At 38.8% G+C, this 20644-nt stretch overlaps 1 protein-coding gene and 2 non-coding genes across 4 annotated transcripts; 2 read left to right on the top strand and 1 right to left on the bottom strand.

Moving 5' to 3' along the window:
• Positions 1-513: 513 nt before the first annotated feature.
• On the top strand, positions 514-586 carry trnat-ugu. Its single transcript has one exon. It is a non-coding gene; the product is annotated as a tRNA-Thr (tRNA).
• A 515-nt stretch (positions 587-1101) lies between these two features.
• Positions 1102-1174, top strand: trnak-uuu. Its single transcript has one exon. It is a non-coding gene; the product is annotated as a tRNA-Lys (tRNA).
• Positions 1175-17648: 16474 nt separating this feature from the next.
• On the bottom strand, positions 17649-20375 carry LOC121712391 (ladderlectin-like). Of its 2 annotated transcripts, XM_042096638.1 has the most exons (9): positions 20255-20375; positions 20040-20121; positions 19824-19877; positions 19502-19540; positions 19290-19328; positions 18999-19093; positions 18515-18640; positions 18028-18127; positions 17649-17932 (listed from the first exon to the last, which is right to left on the bottom strand). In XM_042096638.1, the coding sequence occupies exons 2-9, from the start codon at positions 20101-20103 to the stop codon at positions 17862-17864; spliced, it is 588 nt and encodes a 195-aa protein (XP_041952572.1). In that variant the 5' UTR covers positions 20104-20121; positions 20255-20375; the 3' UTR covers positions 17649-17861. The 2 variants fall into 2 exon arrangements, with proteins under 2 accessions (XP_041952572.1, XP_041952573.1); XM_042096639.1 differs by lacking the exon at positions 19824-19877.
• Between the last annotated feature and the right edge of the window lie 269 nt (positions 20376-20644).

Here is a 20644-nt window from a genome sequence, read left to right as displayed (position 1 = left end):
TGTCAACTTCTTCAGTGAAGCATTTTTGCAAAATATTAGCAGCTTCATGCTGCCAGAGCGGCTTTTCAGGTTTCCGATGCATTAGCCTACAGCTATAACGCTAGCCTACATAGCTAAGAAACTGACTGTGACAACAAGGTGTTTTTATTTCTCATTTAACTAATAAGTCTCCATCAAAATACATTTGGGGATGTTAAAAGATAGCTGCCTGCGTAGTGTCGGATAGCCTACATAGCACTGTTTGCAGGATAGTGGAAGTTCCAATCTTAACTGTTTACGTTACCACTTAGTTTGATGACAGTAGCAACATGCATCGCTGCAGTGCACACACTTGAAGTCCTACTAGTAAGGGTTTCAGAGAAATGGTCAACTGTTTCCATAAGAAAATAATACATGTGCTGTACGAAACGCATTCAGAACAAGAAGCACAACACAGAAGGCTGAAAATGATATGGTGGCATAGAAGAATGGTGACAGAGAAGAATGAAACCCGCACCAATGTATAACAAGCAGGGCTCCATAGCTCAGGGGTTAGAGCACTGGTCTTGTAAACCAGGGGTCGCGAGTTCAAATCTCGCTGGGGCCTGCGACTTCTTTTCGGCAAGCTTTTACGGCTAGAAATTAGATAGTAGCCTAGACGTGCGTGAAAAGATGTGATTTTGGGAGCTAGTATGCGATCTTACAATAATACAGCAGTTCGTTCGTCTAATTTCAGTATTTCAAGATACATAAATTATTCAAGCAAATTCGCAGGACTCACAGATTAGACATTAGATTAGTTTATGCCCAAACTCCTGGATTTCATTTCGCTAATATTAAGGAATTGGATGGTTGTAAACTACTTTAAACTACCACTGTTTCTTGTTTACTTGTCTAGTTCACGTTAACAATCATATCATTTCTTTAGATATAATTGTATATTAGACTATACAAAAGATGAGAACCTTTTTTTTTTTTTTTTTACCCTGCGCTTACTTATGATTGTCACTCCGTCCTTTCAATAAAAACACATATTTTGCTCGTGTAAAAAACACTGAAGATATAATGGCGTTAGTATGCAAAATACAAAATAAGAGTCCCTGAGTATCACTTTCTGTCAGAGCCCGGATAGCTCAGTCGGTAGAGCATCAGACTTTTAATCTGAGGGTCCAGGGTTCAAGTCCCTGTTCGGGCGATACTACTTTTCATACATTTTTGTTGTTTCCATTACCAAATTTTGATAATTAAATGTACACACAGTCAACAATACTGCACAGTTGTTGGTTTTTCCCTGTCTTCAAATGTTTAGCTTGCTTTAGGAAACTACTGCTGTCTTAAACGCAATCATTATTGCAACAGGCATATACTGTATACACCCAAAATGAGTTTGAGAGTTGAGGTAACTGCTGCATTCAAGAGGACTCTCAAACTTAGATTACCTTTGGACCACTTGTCAGATGGTCTTCTTAAAGAGCCAGTGCAATAGGCATGATGCATGAGGGAGAAAAACATCTCTTAAAACAGTTAGGCCTATTAAAACCCCTGATAAATATAGCTTGCTGTTACAAATTGTAATATACGAATGTCATCTCAAATCTAAATAAAATAAGGGGTCATACGAGTTTGACTGTGCAAGAGAGTTCTGCAAGACAGAGATCGCCATATTACCAACCTCTGACATTTTACTCGATAGCAATAAGGATGGCAGGGGTTCCCAAACTTTTCCACGACAAGGCCCCCCAAATACCACTAGGTTCTGGCCAAGGACCCCCTTGTTATTAAACCCATCGACAATACTACGGCAAATGTAAAAAATACATTAAGATAATCCTAATCCACTCTCCTTAATCCTAATTTTAGCTACAAGCACTTCACGATGGAGCATACAGTGTGTAAAAATAGCATATGAGGTTTTCTGCTATATGACGCTACTATTACTCCCAGTCATTATCATGGAAAATATAATGTTCAGATATGCAACAAATTATTATAATGGCATTGTATAACAACCCTCATAGTAATAGGTATATTTTAAATGTTTCAAATGTATTTATTTGTTGCTTTTATTTTTCCTTCTAACTTGCTGAGGCCCCCCTGGCGCCCCCCCGCGGCCCCCCACTTTGAAAACCACTGGCCTATGGCACACTGATGCTCTCTTGTGGACACAACTGATGTTGTTTACAAAAAACAAATCTGTTCGGTGTCAAATGTACATAGGCTATTTTCTCAATATTAAGCAAACAAATTACAACAACAAAAATGAGGACTGATGCATTTGCATAAAGCAATTACTCCTAATTTCAGCATGATAACAGGCTCATAAAACTAGACTAGATCCATGCTGCCCTGTAGATGTTATGCAATGTTAGCTAAATCATCTTTATCCAACAATTAACTTGGACATTGGACAAAAGCACCTGGCAAATGCTACACATTAGGCTACCTTACCTGCAGAAAAAAAAAACCATTCCCTGACCGGGAATCGAACCCGGGCCGCGGCGGTGAGAGCGCCGAATCCTAACCACTAGACCACCAGGGACTGAGAGCACACAAAAATATGTCCATATAAAACCAAACAACATTAAACAACAAAACAATTCCCTCAGTAAGTCAACTAGCCTAGTTTCTCATATAAGAAGGAATTAAGTTAATAGCCTACAAGCAGGGCTGTCCAGTGCTACAAAAACAGTCTGTGCTATGGATGATTTACCTGCTTAGCACCGGTGACACCTAATTTAAAATGTTTTCTAGAGTGTAACCTACAGATGAGGTATTTGTAACTAGCAACCGATGCTAGACATTTTGTGGATTGTTTTACGAAACTATCAACAAAAAAACGAATGTACAGCCCTGCTGCACGTGGTAAACTTAACACTGCTAGGCCTATGTCAAGTTCTGTTGTAGACAGTAGTTGTGACGTTAACGAACTTGGTAGTGTGTATCTGTATGCATAGTATCTGTGCATGGGGAGCTATCAGTTCAAACAATATTTGGACATCTGGCCCACGGACCTTTACGTCAAGAGCGAAAACGAGCAAATTTGTGTTGGCATAGACTAAAGGTTGGCATCTGTCAAGCGCAAGTGGATGAAACAAACAATGACATAATGTGTTCCAGCTTTAGGCATGTGCTAGAAAAAGTAACGTATGATTTGTGTACTAACATTAACCTTACAAACAGGATAGGGATATAGTCCGTGATTAATCTCCAATATTGCTAATTAGTAAATCCTGCTATTATCATATATGATTGTAAGCTTTATTTCTGAGATCTTCCTTTTGTTTAGTGGTAGTAATTGAAACTGTCCAGGATTTTCCTGATTGTCCCGGATTTTCATGGTCTGTCCAGGAAAATAAAAATAAAAATCCTGGACACTGAATGTCCCGGATTTTTGTACATGATGCGCAAAATGTGTATTTCAGTTTAATTGAAGCGTGCCTACGTCCATAAACGTAGCTCTACAAAAATGACGTAGCATAACATGGGTGGTGGTGGTGGGGCACGCACCGTGGAGGTTCATTAGAAATGGTTAGGTGGAGACGGAGAGTGTGTGGGACAAGGAGAGTCAGAGAAAGAAAAGTATCCAGTGAAAAACAGTTAAGTTACATTGTGAAAATGGGTGGAGAGACGGATGACGACGAGGGTGCAACAGGAGGTGATGGCAGGCCAGTAAAGAAAAAACAAAAGAGGTGGACGTGTTTTAACAGTGATTGGGTTAAACAGGAGAAGTACGCTATGGCTAAAACCATGCCCATGCGATCCATTTTATGCTAGCTGCTCCCTGTGCCTAGCGAAATTTCTCATAAAACATGAAGGAAAAAAAGCATTAGATGACCACGTCAAAAGTAAAAACATCAAAATCGAACCGAAAGGTCACGTCAAACAAAGGCAATTTCGTCCTTCATGGTGACAAAATCATCGCAAGACAATTCTAAGCGATCAGGTAAGCTGTTTGACACTACACCTTACATTGCTACATTTGGTTATTCTTACAGACTGAAAAATTACATTATTTGTTTTTATTCCACATAAGCAAAAAAGCAGAACCTAATTATGTATTCCCCTTTTTTACAGTGCAAGAAAATGCACTGTACTGTTCTTCCTAGGCTTCTTCTTATTCTTCTTCTAACGCACTTAATTCAGCTTCAACCGTTTAACATAGAAACTTCATTCAAACTTTGTAGGTCTTACTTAGGACACCCGGGCAATGTATTTTTCAACTTTGTAACTTTTATACTTTTTAAACTATTAATTAAAAACTACTTAAGCAATATAGCACGAGTGAGAGTGGGGTTGTGTGGGAATATCCATGACCAATCCCACGATCACGAGTGCTATATTGCTTTTATACAACAATTCTACCAAACTAAATAATCTGAAAACACCCCATTATTGTTTAAAAATGTTAATTTCGACAACATTCTTATGCATCAAAAAATAGTTCCCTTTTCAATAGACAGCGTCTTGGTTGCTAGGTAACCAACATTCCAGACCCCTCGTTATGGGTCTTTGTGGTTGAAATCACATTCATATGTTGAAATTACATTCATATCTAGGTTTGCTGCATGCATGTTACAAGGACACTGGGCTATGTCATGTAAGGGACATGGTACTGCTAAAAAACGCAAACATAGTCTACATTGCAGAACCAGTCAACTTTATTAATGTATAGTGAATAAATGTTACACTACTGTGCACAGCCTGACGTGACGATGCTAGCACGTTAGCAGCGGTTAGCTAATTATGCTAACGTTAGTTATTTACAAGTCTCCTCCAAGTGACAATCATATTATACACAATGCTGGCAATGCTGAGAACAATTAGCATCCTCGTTTATCTTACTTACATTGAGTTGACTGTGTGGCTTAATCCACAGATGTGGTGAAGCACTGTTTCGTTATGGTTTGCTAAGGAGTAACCCATTGCTTGAAATAGTGGAGAGCTGGGTGTCAAATCTTCGCATTGTATCGCGGAGTGATTTATTATTAACTGTGCTGAGTCTGAGTTGAAATGTCCAGGGATATTCCAACTCATGGAACGTCTCTCGGCCAATCAGAAACAAATAAATAGATCCATAGAACCCAATTGTTGTATAATCAAAATTTCCCCATAGACTTAACATTAGGCTTATGACATCATAATAGAGCACTTAAGCAATTAGAATCCTAGGCCAGGTGTTCCGGCCACCTGGATCAACTGCCAGTCTCAGGGCTGAGCTACACCAGGCGCGTAACTGAAGCGTTCCGTTCGCGTTGCGTCTGCTGCAACAATTAGCTTCCATTATAATCAATGGAAGTAGCTACACCAGACCAGAGCCATATAAAGGTAGAGTTGCGACAACTCCATTGACGCCAATGTTCCATTTTTTTCCAACAATGGCAGCTAATGGAAGCCTCAAATAGTTCCCGGAAGTTAACAATTAATAATAGCAACAGTGCAGTTACAGCAGTATAGACTGTTTGTAGCCAACATTTCAGACTCAGATTTACATTCCTTTGCCTCATCCGAATAATAATAATAATAACAGTAATAGTAGTAAAGTAATAGTAGGCTATCACAAGAGCCTAATTATAACTAGACTGCATTTCCGGCGGGAACTGCGAAAGTGTGCTTGCCCTGGTCCGGTCACCAACGTGAGCAGACAGTGACATACGCTATGCTGAACCTGGCTTGATCCAAGCATTCTAACAGTGCCTTTCAGTGTTGGAGCAGTGGCAATACCTCAAAAGTTCTATTAAACTATTGCCTTGCGGGTTGAATGCGATTCGTTGGATTTTACCTTTGGCCTGTCTTCGAATTTAGCTTCTATGACTGAGATCAAATCAATAAAATAAAATGACAGCAGTGATTGGCTGCAAAAAATAAATAATGTCACGCGTCTTGCGCCTCTCAAACTGGGCTATCAGGTAACCTACAGAAGAATTGAAATTATGAAATATGACCAAGGCATTAAAAAGCTGCTTGTTTGTCAGGATACTTTTTCACTGATTTATTTAAAAAAAATATATGAGCTATGAGTGTGAATGTTATATATTCCATCCCACAAATTATGTTTTACTGGTTTATTTGACAAATAATCTATATGGATTTGCTCTATAAAGACCTTATGTCTGTTTGGGATTGTTTTGTTGCCTGGGGTTGTTTTGAGAGCCTATTGATGTAGCCTATCTCAGAATAAAGGAATACTTCATATTACTCTAAACCACCGTCTGTAAATCAACTGTATACTACTGTCTACACTATATTTCTTGACCTGTCTCTGTATGTTTCATCACCGTTCTATACTTTGCCTCACATTGCAACACAGCTCAGATCTTTGGTTGCTATGAAGGCCAGTCGTTCTAAATGGATGGTTGCTATGGCCAAAGGCCAGTTCTATCTCTGCCGTTGTCAAGCGGGCATATCGTAGAATTCTGATTAACCTTATCTTATTTAAAACATCTCTATTTTACTTAGCCCACTTCCATACAGTGGGTCCCATTAAGAAGTGTCCACTTCCTGCACGCTTACCGTGATTCACACAGCAGCATTATTAAATTAATCTGTCACCATACGCCTATGCCTACGTTTGCAAAGAAAACATTTTAATTTGATTCACATGAAACGTTACATTTCATGTACATGTTGACAATGAGTAGGCTAGTTTTGGTTGTTGGTGGTGTTATTGCATCCCTTAGTTATGCCTACAATGCAAGTTCCACAGACGTAGGTGCTACTGTACTTTTAGGGCTAAAGTGCTTCGTGAATTACTGTTAGTAAGAAAAATAGCAGTCCTAAAGTTACACGTGACGAAGTTACGAGTGCAAGCATCTCATATCAAATGACCATGGCATTGCGCTAAACAACATAAATCCCAATTAGCAACATACATCTCCTCCCTATAGCTAGCCACACAAGAAATGAATGATACTAAATCTCTGCTTAGCATGCTTCTCCGCTTAGCATTCTAATATCAGAAGGGGCACATTTATGTTGACCACTACAACATGACTCATTATGTCTGTAACGTTAACTGTATAAAACACTTACTTTCATAAAGGATGCACACCATCCAGCACATGGAAACCGATATTTTAGGTTCTTGGCCACAAACTCAAAACGTGTCTCTCTGAAGCCCTGTTCTAGAATCTTTGCTCTGAAGGTTGTGTTGCTAGGCGACATCAAATAAACGAAATGATAGTCTTTCAGTATTACATGTGTACGTGTGATTCCGAATGGATGTGTGTGGTTTGCAAGAATAAACAAGAAATAACATTTCCAATAATTTCCCATGATAAATTACATAATATTTGCACCTTCCTTACTTGGGAATCTCACACCGTATTTCAAGTAGGCTACACTAGTGAAATGTAATACAACGTTGCCACCTAGTGTTCAGATAGGTAGGCTATTTAACATTAACGTGACATTGCTTGTTTATTCTTTCGTCAACTCCATGCTTTTAGGAAAACAATCTTTTTATCATAGTTCCCTCTTCAACGAGCGATTACCAGCTCGTTTTTGTAACAGAGATAGCTGTTTATTGTTTCTAGGTTTACAGAAACACCTATTCATATTAATACAGGAAATCAAGTTAACGCTGCCGACCACTGTTTGTCTATTACATGGCCCAGAATGCCTTGCATGTTTTTACTACAAAACAACCCAGTAAAACCTAATTTCCCGTAAACATATGAATTTGCATACTTGTAACATTTTTAATAATACTCTCCCATCATGACATTTAACAATAATGAAAAATTTAATTTGAATACCGTCAATGTGAAAACAACTCTATTATGTAAGCTATATATAGCTACTGTTCTCCTTGCTATTTCAGTTCGTAAGTCCATACTATCCCATGGCAGAGCAAGGATTTCATGATTGGGCAAGGTTGCCTGGAGACATTGTGTCTGCTCTGAGACATTGTGCATACATGGAAGGCATTGTGATAGAAGGTGAATGGTGAAAAGGTGAATGGTGTGAGTTACCAAATACCTGTGGGTGGTTTGCCAAATGATGGAAACTTTTGGAATATTTCTTTTTTTTTTTTTGCCTATGCACCCTCACACTGGAGTCCCCAGTTCATATACAAAATTTGGTATCGATATGTGACAGTGTTCCTGAGATATGGACGACTTCCTGTTTCGGAGCTTCGCCGCCGATTTCGTTTGGCTGTGACGGGCAAACGCTTTCGAAAATCAAAAATCCTTCCGCTAACATTTGTGAGGCTTGGTCCAAGGATAATGTACGTCAAGTTTCGTGGCGTTCGAACCAAATTTGTGACCTGTGAAAATTTAGTTTCGCTTTCTGTTCAATCCAATATGGCGGACGAACGGCACGCCCACCTGACGTCATCTTCGCGACCAACTTACACCAGTACTGACCGGACGTTTTAAAGTTGGAACGGTGTCTCTGTCTCAAAGGGCCTAGGCGCTAGGGCTGACAAAAAATTAGGGAGACGGGAAAAATAATAATAAAACTTAAGAAGAACAATAAGTGTGCTGCTTTGCAAGCACACTTAATAATAAACGATGTATCGACTATGACTTTTCTGCTGCTCAGTCATATCAGTTCAACATCAAATAGGCCTAAATTAAAAGAGGCTAAAAGCCCAATAAATGTGCCACACGTAATAGCCGAATATAAGATACTTGCCTATCCCATTTCAATTAGGCAGCACACCACCACGAACAAGCTGTCATTAAGTTTTTGCGTTTAGTAGGCAACTTGACGTGACGTTTCTTGGTCATTTAGCTTCACCATCACGTCAAGTTGTAACGCTCATCTAGGCTATGGATTTAAGTGGCTTAAAGGCAGCAAAAGTGGGATATAGTGCAACTGCTTCCCCAAAACAATTCCTCCATAACTGTGTATTTAATCGTTTGATATGTGGATAACTTTCAGTGGACTAAACAAAAGGTAAAGATTTTGTTATCACAAGGCTAGCTGGTTCGTTATATGGCGAAGCATATAGCCAACTTTGTTTGCAGCAGTGAAGCTGAGTTTGTTGTTAACATTGTTGGTAACTGTCAGGGAATTTAACCCCAACATACAAGAACCACAACACGTAGTATGGCTTTGCCCACAAACTCTGGTACCAAGAGCCTGCTAATGTAAGGAAGAATTCCTCACACCATCAGTCTCTGACTCTGCAGCCCAAAAGCTGTGTCTTTTATTGTACAGATGCACACAGAAAATAGAAAGCAAGGCATAGCGACTTCATTGTGACATACTCTTACCTCACCCACCCACACACACAGACAGGGCATACCTGTCAACACTCCCGTTTTTCCCGTGTTTCTCCCGTATTTCAAGGTCATCTCCCAGCACCCTCCCGTTTTGTTATTTCTCCCGGAAAACTCCAGTAATTTGCATGGCCATCAAACTTCATTTTAAAATCATTGATGCATTCAGGTTGCCAGATTGTGTATGAAATACACCCTACACATACACGATCACTTAGTTTCAATTTCAACCGTTTTGTCATAGGCTAAAACCTGGCAACCCAAATAAGGAAGTGGGTGCAGCCTGAGTCTCGTCGTAAGGAAGCGGGCTAGATGAATGGCCTCCAGAACTAGCTGTTGAATTTAATTGATTAACACATCACATAAACTGTTATTGAGTGTTGTTGATACACAGCTTTGGAGTTTTGGAAGTAGGCTGCAGGCAGGCAGCTGGTGGATACATAAGTGGCATGCGTAAGGTAATGGTAAAGTAAAAGCAACGACCGAAATTCAGTGTTGAAACACGTGTATGAAACGTATTAAATATGCAAACACAGCTCCGGTATAAACACTGACCCCCCCGAAAAAAAATCTCATGTTTTTGGAAAGCTAGACATGAGATGGGTGCAGTTCCTGTCTGTCTGCACACTTAACTTGTACTCTCTGTTCTTAGAACTCAGCACAACAATATTTCTGCTTACACAAATGGTTATACAATAATAATAAGTTCCTTACAGTAACGTAAACGTTTCTTCAGTTAGCAGCAGTAGCCTAGGCCTACTGTTTTTTTTTTTTTTATGTTTCATTCATTTTCATTGGCAAAAGCTAGCCTAATATGCATGAGCACTTGAGGGAGCTGCAGCTTAGCATCAGCACAGTCATATTAACACAGCAGGCACTAGCCCAGTGAAGGATCGTGTAAGCCCATCCACAGAAACCAGTTTCAAACCAAGCTTGCGCTGATATGATGCATGATCACTGATCAAATTGCTATTTTCTGACAGGATGAGCACAAACAAGTTCTCTGAATCTCAATTCTTTAGCCTAGCATCTTAATGCTGTATTCACAGCACGGTGAATGACAAACGGTGACAAAATGCTGTTGTTTATGAGTTCATAGCGGGTTATTTATCAAGGATTATATCACGTTTTATATGTTATTATGATCACTCGCATCGCATTACCATGGGGTTACTGTGTAGGTAATGCTACGGTTAACTTAACATGCCCACCATTACACTGGAGAGATGTTTTAAACTTTTAAACTTTTTTTTTTTTATTCTCCCGAGACGCTAGCTAGTTAAGGTAGTTCGCTCATTATCTCAGATTGCTACAACCTAGCAACCAACATAGCAACCAATGAGTCTAACCTAGTAACCAGCATAGCAGCCACCTCAAGTACCCTGGCAACAGCCTATCAACCATGTCAGATACCCTAGCAACAGCCTAGCAACCATGTCATATCCTAGCAACCACCATAGCAACCAACACGATTACCTAAGCAACCAGCATAGCAACCACTTAATTTGGCATAACAACCAACATATGTACCCTAGCAACACTATTGCAACTATATCTGCATTATTTGTTTTTACTCTATATGATATTTTACATAATATTTTTTGCATTTTCATGCACTGTATTTCCTTCAGGAAATGCTTTTCTAGTTCTCCATACTGCCCCCAGGTGTCCACAACTAAAAACTGTTGAAAATATAACAAAATAATAAAGGTCTGCTGTTAAATAAAGCAATTAACTAAACAAATAAGAATTGTCATTCTTACTAATTTTAGCTATACAATTGTGCTTAGAAAGACGGTTTTTATCTTGGGTTAGATGTGCAAAAGGCGCCGTTGCTAACAAACAAAAAGTTCGATTGGATGGTCAGAATGTCCAGGATTTTTGTCAGACACAGGTGGCAACCCTACCCTTGTAACAATACTGTAGTTGTAACAAAATATATTTTATAACTATTATTGCTATTGCTGTCCAGTATTTTCATGTTATATAGCATGCCAGGTTACATTAGTGTTGGTTATCAAGTTAGGTAAGATAATGTCAACTTTATGTAGCCTAATTTTAACAAGAATATTAACGTTAGCCAAAATTTTTACTTTAACAGTTTGTCAGCTCTGGTGTTAGCTATAGTAATAATGAATATTAGCTGGATAAAGGCAACATTAGCAAGTGAGTTTACAATGCCAGTTAAAACTCACCTTTTCCTTTAAATAACTGTTACCACAATAAGTTATAATGCTATTGACTAATTGGCAAACAAATCCACTTAGTTAACTTTACCTCTTTTGTAAGAACTCTGCTGGGTCAGCCATCCATTGATGTCCGTTGAAGCTAGCTTGCTTAACAAAACGGCCCGTTTCCCGATTTTCGGATAATATTCCGAAACGAACCATCCTTGCTTAAAGGAGAATTCCGGTGTGATATTGACCTAAAGTGTATTGAAACATGATACCAAGTGTGAACGTATGTCTCATAGCCCATCTCGGCTTGTCCCCTGCACTCCAAAATCTGGCGCTAGTTAGCCGATGCTACCAACAGCTTTTTCAATGGTGGTGCTTCGGCATCGGGCTAGCTATGCAAATAAATCACTGTTTTACACCATTTACGAGCTCAATGTATCTCCACACTTCAGGGCCGAGGGCCCTGACATTTAAAACGAGACATTGAGGGCCAGATGTACGTACATTTGCGAACGTAGCGTTATCAGCGCCATGGACACACCGCAGATTGCGAGCGCTGTCAGACCCAAGTTTCCGTCGTATTTATCAATCATTCAATCCTTAGTGTAAACTGCGCCTTTCTCTGCCCTTCTCCGCCCATAAACGCAATTTACGAACGTCCACAACTGAATGGCAGCGCCTACAAGCGCAGTTGAATGAAGTTAACTGATGACAACATTAAAAAGAATCAAACGTTTAGCGATCATGAAATAATACCATACATGATAAGATGTCAACAAGCAGTAATGAAGATCAGTAGTTCTACTCAAACTACTTGTGCACGTAGGCTATGGGAGATTGGTCAAATCTAGCAAGTAGGAAAGTTTAAGTGAATGACGTGAAAGTTAAGGTTGCTTTTGGTAGTACAAATACTTTCACCACAAAAACTGGTGTTCTAAATAGCGATTCTGTTGTCTTCGAAAGGCTCTCTTATTGACGCATTGAACTGCAATGTGGATTAACACCTGCTTTTACAAGGCGGAAGTATTTAGGCGCAGAATAGACGTGCGCTTTCAGGAGCAGTCTTTGTACATACCACGGAATACATAACTAGGCGCTCTTTACTCTTCCCCTCCCATCTTTTTACGCTAAACTCCCACTTTCCCCTGGATCCTCCCATGAATGCATATGCATTACATGACAATCGCAATCTGCCACTTTCAGCTCCCGCGACAGGCAGTTTGCGCTTTTACATCATTGCGGCCTGTTTGTACATACCTCGCAATGATTTTACACGCACATTGCGAAACAAATACGCCTGAAATGGGCGCAAAAGCGTTAGTACATCTGGCCCTGAGAACTTTGAAAAAGCACTGGTAGTTTACTTACAATACGATTTATACAGACAGTATCTTCACGAAGTTTAGCGTTTGCAGCCATCTTGAATTTAGTCACGATAAGTCGAGCGACGAGTAAGAATGAACAGGTATGATAAGGGATCAGATTCAAAAAATGATTCAGTGGAAATGCATGGATTCCAGTTGCTGCTACTCCATGCATTTCCACTTAATTATTTACCAATGAAGTGTGGAGATACATTGAGCCTCGTAAATGGTGTAAAACAGTGATTTATTTGCATGGCTAGCCCGATGCCGAAGCACCACCATTGAAAAAGCTGTTGGTAGCATCGGCTAACTAGCGCCAGATTTTGGAGTGCAGGGGACAAGCCGAGATGGGCTATGAGACATACGTTCACACTCGGTATCATGTTTTAATACACTTTAGGTCAATATCACACGGTCTGGAAATTCACAATTTCGTCGCCGTTTTTTTTATTTTTTTTTTAAACATAGTCCAGTATTTCTTTCGAAATTGAAATGAAGTTGTATGGACTTTTTTTTAAAAACGGCGACGAAATTGTTAATTTCCAGAGCGTGTTACTCCACACTCAGCAATCGACTCCTACGGACTTTCCCCTGAAGATGGCAGCAAAGATGGCAACATTTCCGGCAAATCTTAAGACTTTCGTAAGACAGACTTTACGACGCTCTTAGGCTTACGATGCTTTCGTATAACTGGGCCCAGTGCTGCTTCACCATATTTGGTTCTGACAGTTTTTTAAGCATTTTTTTATCTTGAGATCTGAGAGGTCTAGGGGGAATATATTGTTCAAGCACATATCTGACAAATACTTTGGTCCAACAAACAAACAAGCAACAGAACTTTTAAAATCCATTCTGTACGTTACAAGAAACCAGGGCCCAGTTCCCCGAAAGCATCTTAAGCCTAAGAGTGTCGTAAAGTCCCTCTTACGAACGTCTTAAGATTTGCCGACTGTTTCCCGAAACCATCGTAGCTTAAGAGCGTCGTGAAAACACTCGTAGATCTACGAGTGCTCCAGAGTTCTCGTTACCGGCTAAGAGCGTCTTAACAGTACTTCTCACTGAGGTCACCAACAGGACATACAGAGGAATTACAATTTAGAATCCATAATCCAATTTACGTTCCCATTCTTTATTGTGTTTACCTGTGATTAAGCAGATTTTAGTGCAAAATAGCATAGCCTACATTTAATGGTCATAATAATGTGATGAAAGGCGCACAAAAATGCAATCAAGTTATGAAACGAGACGTTGCCAGAATAGTTTGCCCTTATCTTTGCTAAGTGAGGGCTATATTTTATTAGGCCTATAAGGGTACAAGCAGAGAAAGGAACATGTGGTTTAGTCTGTAGGCCTACTGCATCAAAATCTAAGCCTACACATTTCCTCACTTTCTTACTCGACTTCTTTCTTATCTTCAAACGTGCTCTTAAGTGACACAGCGAAAAAGTATTGCATGGTGCAACAATCTAATCTTAAATAATTACAATTATTTATATCTGTGTGTGGTATATAACCTACTTGGGATGCTTACATGCAAGATGTCAAAGTGTTTCTATTTTCTTATTGATGTGAATTAATGTGTAGATCCGAAGTTTAAACGGTAGGCCTATAGCTGTGACGTGCAGTCACCTGACATCACCATCAAATCAGAGGATATTTCAGAACTATTAACGTGGACAGCTCCCCTTAAGAGCATCTTAAGAGCAGTGCATGCGCGTTCACGCTACAAGCATGTTCAGGAAACAGTCGGAAAAAACAAACGAACGATCTTAAGATGAATCGTAGAAAACCCCCTTAAGAGCTTGTCTCCGTCGTTTTTGGGAAACTGGGCCCAGTGTAGGGACTTAAGTGTGGTAGGGACAGTTGAGAACCCTTGCAGCTGCATTTAGGACTGGAAGCTGCTTGGTGGTCTTTTTGGGAAGGCCTAAAAATGGTAAATTACAGTAGTCAAACCTACTAGAAGCAGAATGAGTTTCTCCAAGTCATGTTTTATCATAAGATCTCTTAGTCTAGCCATGTTTTCAAGGTGATAAAAGGCTGATTGTGTACTGCTTTCATGTGGCTGTATGACACAAATCCTTCACAATCCTTTCATTCCTTTTCATAATCCATTCCCTCTTCCTTACTTCCAGTATGAATAATCATGCGTTATTCAATTCAATTCTTTATTTATCACAGACACTACCCATAGCAGAGAATAAAAATCAGACAGAATAAATAGATTAAAAAAACAAGAAGACAAAAGACAAGAAAACAAGACAAAACAAACCATCAAGACAACAAAACAAAACAAGCCATCAAGACAACAAGACAAACCCAACCATCAAACATATAGGCATTCTCTCCAATGCCTCCTAAGCTTAGAGGAGTACCTCAAGGAGCTCATGGCTGGGGTTCACTAGAGCTTCAATAATACTATTATGTGAGAGATCCAGGCGGCACATGAATTTGTACATTAAATTTCTAAGGACTGCCTCACAGGTTGGCACATTGGAGAAGACAAACAAGTAGCTGGCACTAAACCATCTAGGTAGCTGCATCAGCAATATCATAGTGTCATTGTAGGCAACTTTAAGCTTCTGCAAGCTGCTTTTCTTATATCTACACCAAAGATGAGCAGTATACATACAGTAGGTGTACAAAAGGCTTTAAACAAAGAGCATTTGACATTAGAAGAGCACATACTGAACTTGCGTAGTAACATGTTAGCCTGGGCATATAATTTGCAGCGTTGATAATATACATCTTGATCATCACTAAGATCATCTGAGATTATATGACCAAGATACTTCACTTCTTTACATACCACAAGTGGGCTATTATACAGATAGAAAACAAGGAAAGTCAATTTTTTATCCTCTCTGCTTCTAACTATCATGACATTGCTCTTTTTTGCATTAAACTTAATGTCATACTCAAGGCCATATTGTGTGCATACCTTAAGTAGTTGCTGCAAGCCAGCACTGCATGGACTAACAATGGCCAAATCGTCTGCATACACAAGATGGTTAATGAGAGAGCTACCAACGAGGCAGCTAGTAGTACACAAACTCAGTTGAATTGACAAATCATTCATGTATACATTAAATAAAGCCGGGGATAATAATCCCCCTTGACGGACACCATTTGATACAAAGAATGGGGAGGATATTCCACAGCCCCATTTGACCCTCATTGTCTGGTGACTGTACCAGTATACTAGAATCCTGATAATGACCTTTGGTACCCCTCTTTGCAGTAATTTAATAAATAATTTTCCATGGTTGACCCTATCAAATGCCTTAGAGGCATCTAAAAAACACATAAATACGGTGGTATTCTGATCCACATATTTTGCAACCATTTCCTTTAAAGCAAATATACACATATCTGTGCCATGTTTCTTTTTAAAGCCAAACTGATTATGTGATGTTAGTAGAAAAGTATCAAGCCTGGTAATGAGGACGCGTTCCAAAACTTTGGATGGAATACTAGAAAGCGCTATTGGTCTGTAGTTGTCAATGCTATTCAGTTTCCCGGCTTTATCTTTTAGGACTGGAACGAGCAATATGGAGTGAAGTGAATCAGGTAGCACCCCATGGATAAGGAGCCCAGTAAAGCACATTGATAATAAAGGACAGAGTTTCTGACTCCCATACTTCAAGTGTTCTGCATAGATATGGTCCATGCCACACGCCTTGTTGTTATCTAACATTGAGATTGCATCTAAACTTTCATCAGGTCAAATTACAAGATTCTCATTTGGTTCAATGTCATTTAACACAAAGGGTTTATTCTTAATACAGTTAAACAGTTCTTGATAATGTTCACACCATTTCTCAGCTATTTTCTCAGCACCAGACACTCCCTCTATATCAGAGGGGAGAGAGGTTTTACAGTTATTTAACACTTTGACCTCCTTCCAGAAGTCATAGTAGTTATTACTCTGCAGCTTTTTAGCAAGTGCATCAGCTCTCATAGTGTTTTCCTTCCTTTTAATAAAGCGAAGAGCATATTTAAATTTTGCGTTTGTGGACTTTTTATTCAAATGCTTGTTAGCTTCACGCTGTTGTCTGAACAGACAATAGATTTTATTTTGAGCAGATTTTAAACCCCACCCACCCCAAACAGAATAAATGTGTGTATGACTAACAGCTATTCTAATTAAATATGCTTGTGTATATAAACACCTGATCAGATTATATTCTTGTGTGTAAACAGCTGGTTCAACTCAATCTGATTGAAAAAAAAGTGTGCATGTAAACAGAGCTACCGAATTAGCACATTCTTCACTTTTCACAGTTGCATGCCAATCGCCTTTTGGTCTTTTTCCCTATTGATTTGTTGCCCTTTTATGCCTACCACCAACGCTAGCTAAAAGGATTTGAGAAAGGAGAAATATGCAGTGACATAAATATACTTGTAACCAATTGCTTACTTGTAATCACGTATCCATCATGCACATATGCTAATTAGAATGTTACATGGCCAAAACATGTATCAGGTACCATTCATGTACCATTATTCCTGGTCTAGGAGGAATACAAAGGAGTAATGGTCATTTCAAGGACCTGACGGCCGCCATTTTGAAAATGGGGCCTTTCTTGGAGTAAAACCTTGGTAAACTTTTAGTATGTTTTTAAGTACATCTGATACTACTATAAACCACTGAGAAACCTTTTGTTAGAATTTTTTGGGGGTCAAACCATATTTGCGGCTAACTACTAAGCCAAAATGGTTTCTACTAGAATAGGCCTACATGCATTTGTGGAATCCAAAATCATTCTTAATGGTTCAATCTTATGTTTAGTCTAATGATTCTCAATGAACAGATTAGACTAATTGAACTGAGAAATAAGACATTTTCAGACAGACTAAACCCAGCCAAGTCAATAATTAATCAAAGCAGTCAGTAAATAAGATAATCAATAAAAGGTATTTATTTTATGATCATGGCATTTTGAACTTTTCAAACAGATTCTTTAAAATAATAGAAACACCAATTAGCAAAAAATAGCTGCACTTAAAAAAGAGCTATACTTTGGCTAAATATGCTTTCACATTATAATATATAGGTCATGTAAAATGGGAAATACTCTTCTAATGTCACATACACTCACAATTTTAAACAGGTATTAACAACCATTAGAGTTCTTTGCACAAAAGAATGGCAATGATGATGCACAGTTTACATTTGTCCAGCCACCTGCAAAGAAACACAACATTTGCGTCAGAAAAGATAAAAGTCCACCTAAGAGGACTGTCAAAGCTTGCTTAAAAAAATCTGAAAGCTAAACTTACCTAAGGTCTGCATTTGAATGCACTGGTAGCTTGATACACTGTTTACGGATGCCCAGTTTGTGTAATGAAAGCCTACTCTGTCAATCCACATCCATGTACCCTGGAACATACAAAATACATCAGATAGGGACAATTAAACACATAAATGATCAACTACAAATCTCTCAACAAGCGTGTTTTCCTGATTGGGTTCTGCTGTATAGCTTACTACATCATGCACCGCTGTTATTTATTTGCATGGAGTCGGGGCCTATGATTAAAGCAAAATGATGGTGTTCATGTCATTGCCACACGCCAGGAACGGCTGGTGTTGCACTATGTAACTCATACTGTGCAAGAAGCATAATCTTTTTTGTTATCCTTTGTTAGATTTTCATGGAACCCTACACATTGTTAGTTACAAAAGTTACACTGAAGGGTTACCCAGTACGTTGAAAATTGACAAGAGATGAATAAATGGGTTAACAAATGGGAGGGAAGACCTCACCTGGAAATAGAAACCACCAATCCAAGCTGACGATCTGCCTGCCACTTGAGTCAGACTCTGCAGGAAGTTGTAATCATCTGGGCTCTGTACTGAGGCTAATGCTGCATTCTGGTTCACACAGTATTTCTGTCAAGAGAGTGGAAAATACAGCCATTATAGATAGAGGTAACATCTCAGTATATTATATAGAGTCCTTGAATGGAGGGGAGTTCTTGAAATAACTGATAACATGTGTACAGTATATTCAAAAATTTCATGTATTTAAATGTGGTAAACATAAGAGGATTCTGAGACTAGAACTGAACTGCAAAATGCATTAAAACATATTTATTTACCCAATGAGGTGAGTTACATTTTTAATTCTGTATTGCTATGTTATAAATTGTCATAGCCTAGCCAGGAGTCAATTATATCCTAGCCCACATTAACTGATAGAATTTGAAATGACCTGAACAGGTGAAAATAGTTATTATTGAAAGGGTACCTCAGCACTGATCCAGTTCTTTGGGGAGCTCACATACAGGACACAACGTGAGCCAGACATGAACCAGCCAGGGGGACAGTAAAGAAAGCGGCTCTCTTTAGGGAGGGGGGGGGGGGGTGAGTAGATTAAACAGAGAGTGAAATAAATAAACCTCACTAACTAACATGAACAGCCAAGCACACAAGTCAATATCAGGTACTGCAAACATATTTCTACAGTTAAAAGTGGTAAAGGCTACACAATGTCATTTTAGAAGATTTCATGATCTAGAGTGAATCTGAGGTCACTTACCAACTTGGTCTTCTTCAGTTCCATCTTCAGTAGACAGTTCTGTATTGACATACAACTGAAATTATTGACTGATGCCCAAAGAAACTGGCAAGCTCAAATACATTTGAGTAAGACTAAGTCTTGAGATTTCATAACTGAGTAAATTTCTATGAAATAGTTTACTATTGTTTAGATTTTTTGACAGGGCTTCCTTTATTTAATCTGACACTTACCTGGGAGAACTTCATCTTCATTTCCACCTACAGCCTCCGCTAATGATTGAGAATAAGAAAAACACATTTCTAAGCAATCAAAAGTGTACACACGTGAATATACACATTAATAACGCATGCAAAATTAATTTATACATTTATCCATGATGAGGACTATGCTTTCTATCCTTTGTGTCTCAGGACACTGCTAAACTTTGCATCTGAATCAAATAAATGCTTAATATTTCATCAAAGTTTTAGATAAAAGCATGCATTCACCTGAAAGCAAAATACCTCTACAATGAGTGTGAGAAATATTAAGAGGAGTTAAATAAGTACATACTGTTGTTGTATACAGTTTCCTCAGGAACAACCTCAGTGTATTCTTCCACAGGGACTTCAAATGAAATGATATGTTATATTTTGAAGTATCAATAACTTAAAGTAATTGTTTGTTCAGGTGTTTGTGGATATTGGTCTTGGAGTAATGTATCAGATCAATCAGAAAAAAGGTGATTATTTTCTAATTAAGGTGTCATTATATATAGAAATCTCTTACTGGTTGCTGCCCATGAGAGAGAAATTGATAGGCAGAGTAGAACGGAAAATGTCAGCATCCTCATGGTGATTTTTGGTTTAGTCTGCAAGAATGGTTAAACATTACCTCCCACCACATATACTGTTCTTGTGATAATGTAATCACATACATGAAAGGAAGAGTATAAATAGATAATGACAGGACATTTGAAAAGGTATGAAAAGTAAGACCCTCACCTCTTTGGTTTCTCAGGAGAGATCTTCCAGGTGTGATGATAGTGGAGGATCCTGCAGCCTAGTTTATATAGCACACCCTCTCAGCCGCAGCAGGAAACAAAATGGTATGGAATGACGGTTATTTGTTCTTGAGTAATGATCAGCTGCTTTCAGGGAATTACAATATAAATGAGTCATTTCTATGTCATAAAACATGAGGTGAACTTTCAGATGGTGGAAGGTAGCACATGAGTGTAGATTAGATTTGTCCTGGTTCCTTCCTGCAAGTTACACTGTAAACATAACGCATTGCACAAGATTCCCGCAAGACTCTGTTGAACCCTGCACCCAAGAAGATTGTAAGGACATAGATATGTTGTGTTATGTTATGTTGCTACAAGTGCATAGATA

The sequence above is a fragment of the Alosa sapidissima genome, chromosome 1 (assembly GCF_018492685.1).
Source record: "Alosa sapidissima isolate fAloSap1 chromosome 1, fAloSap1.pri, whole genome shotgun sequence".
Classification (NCBI taxonomy): domain Eukaryota; kingdom Metazoa; phylum Chordata; class Actinopteri; order Clupeiformes; family Clupeidae; genus Alosa; species Alosa sapidissima.
Note: the sequence above shows the minus strand (reverse complement) of the source record. Positions and strands in the feature narration are given on the sequence as shown.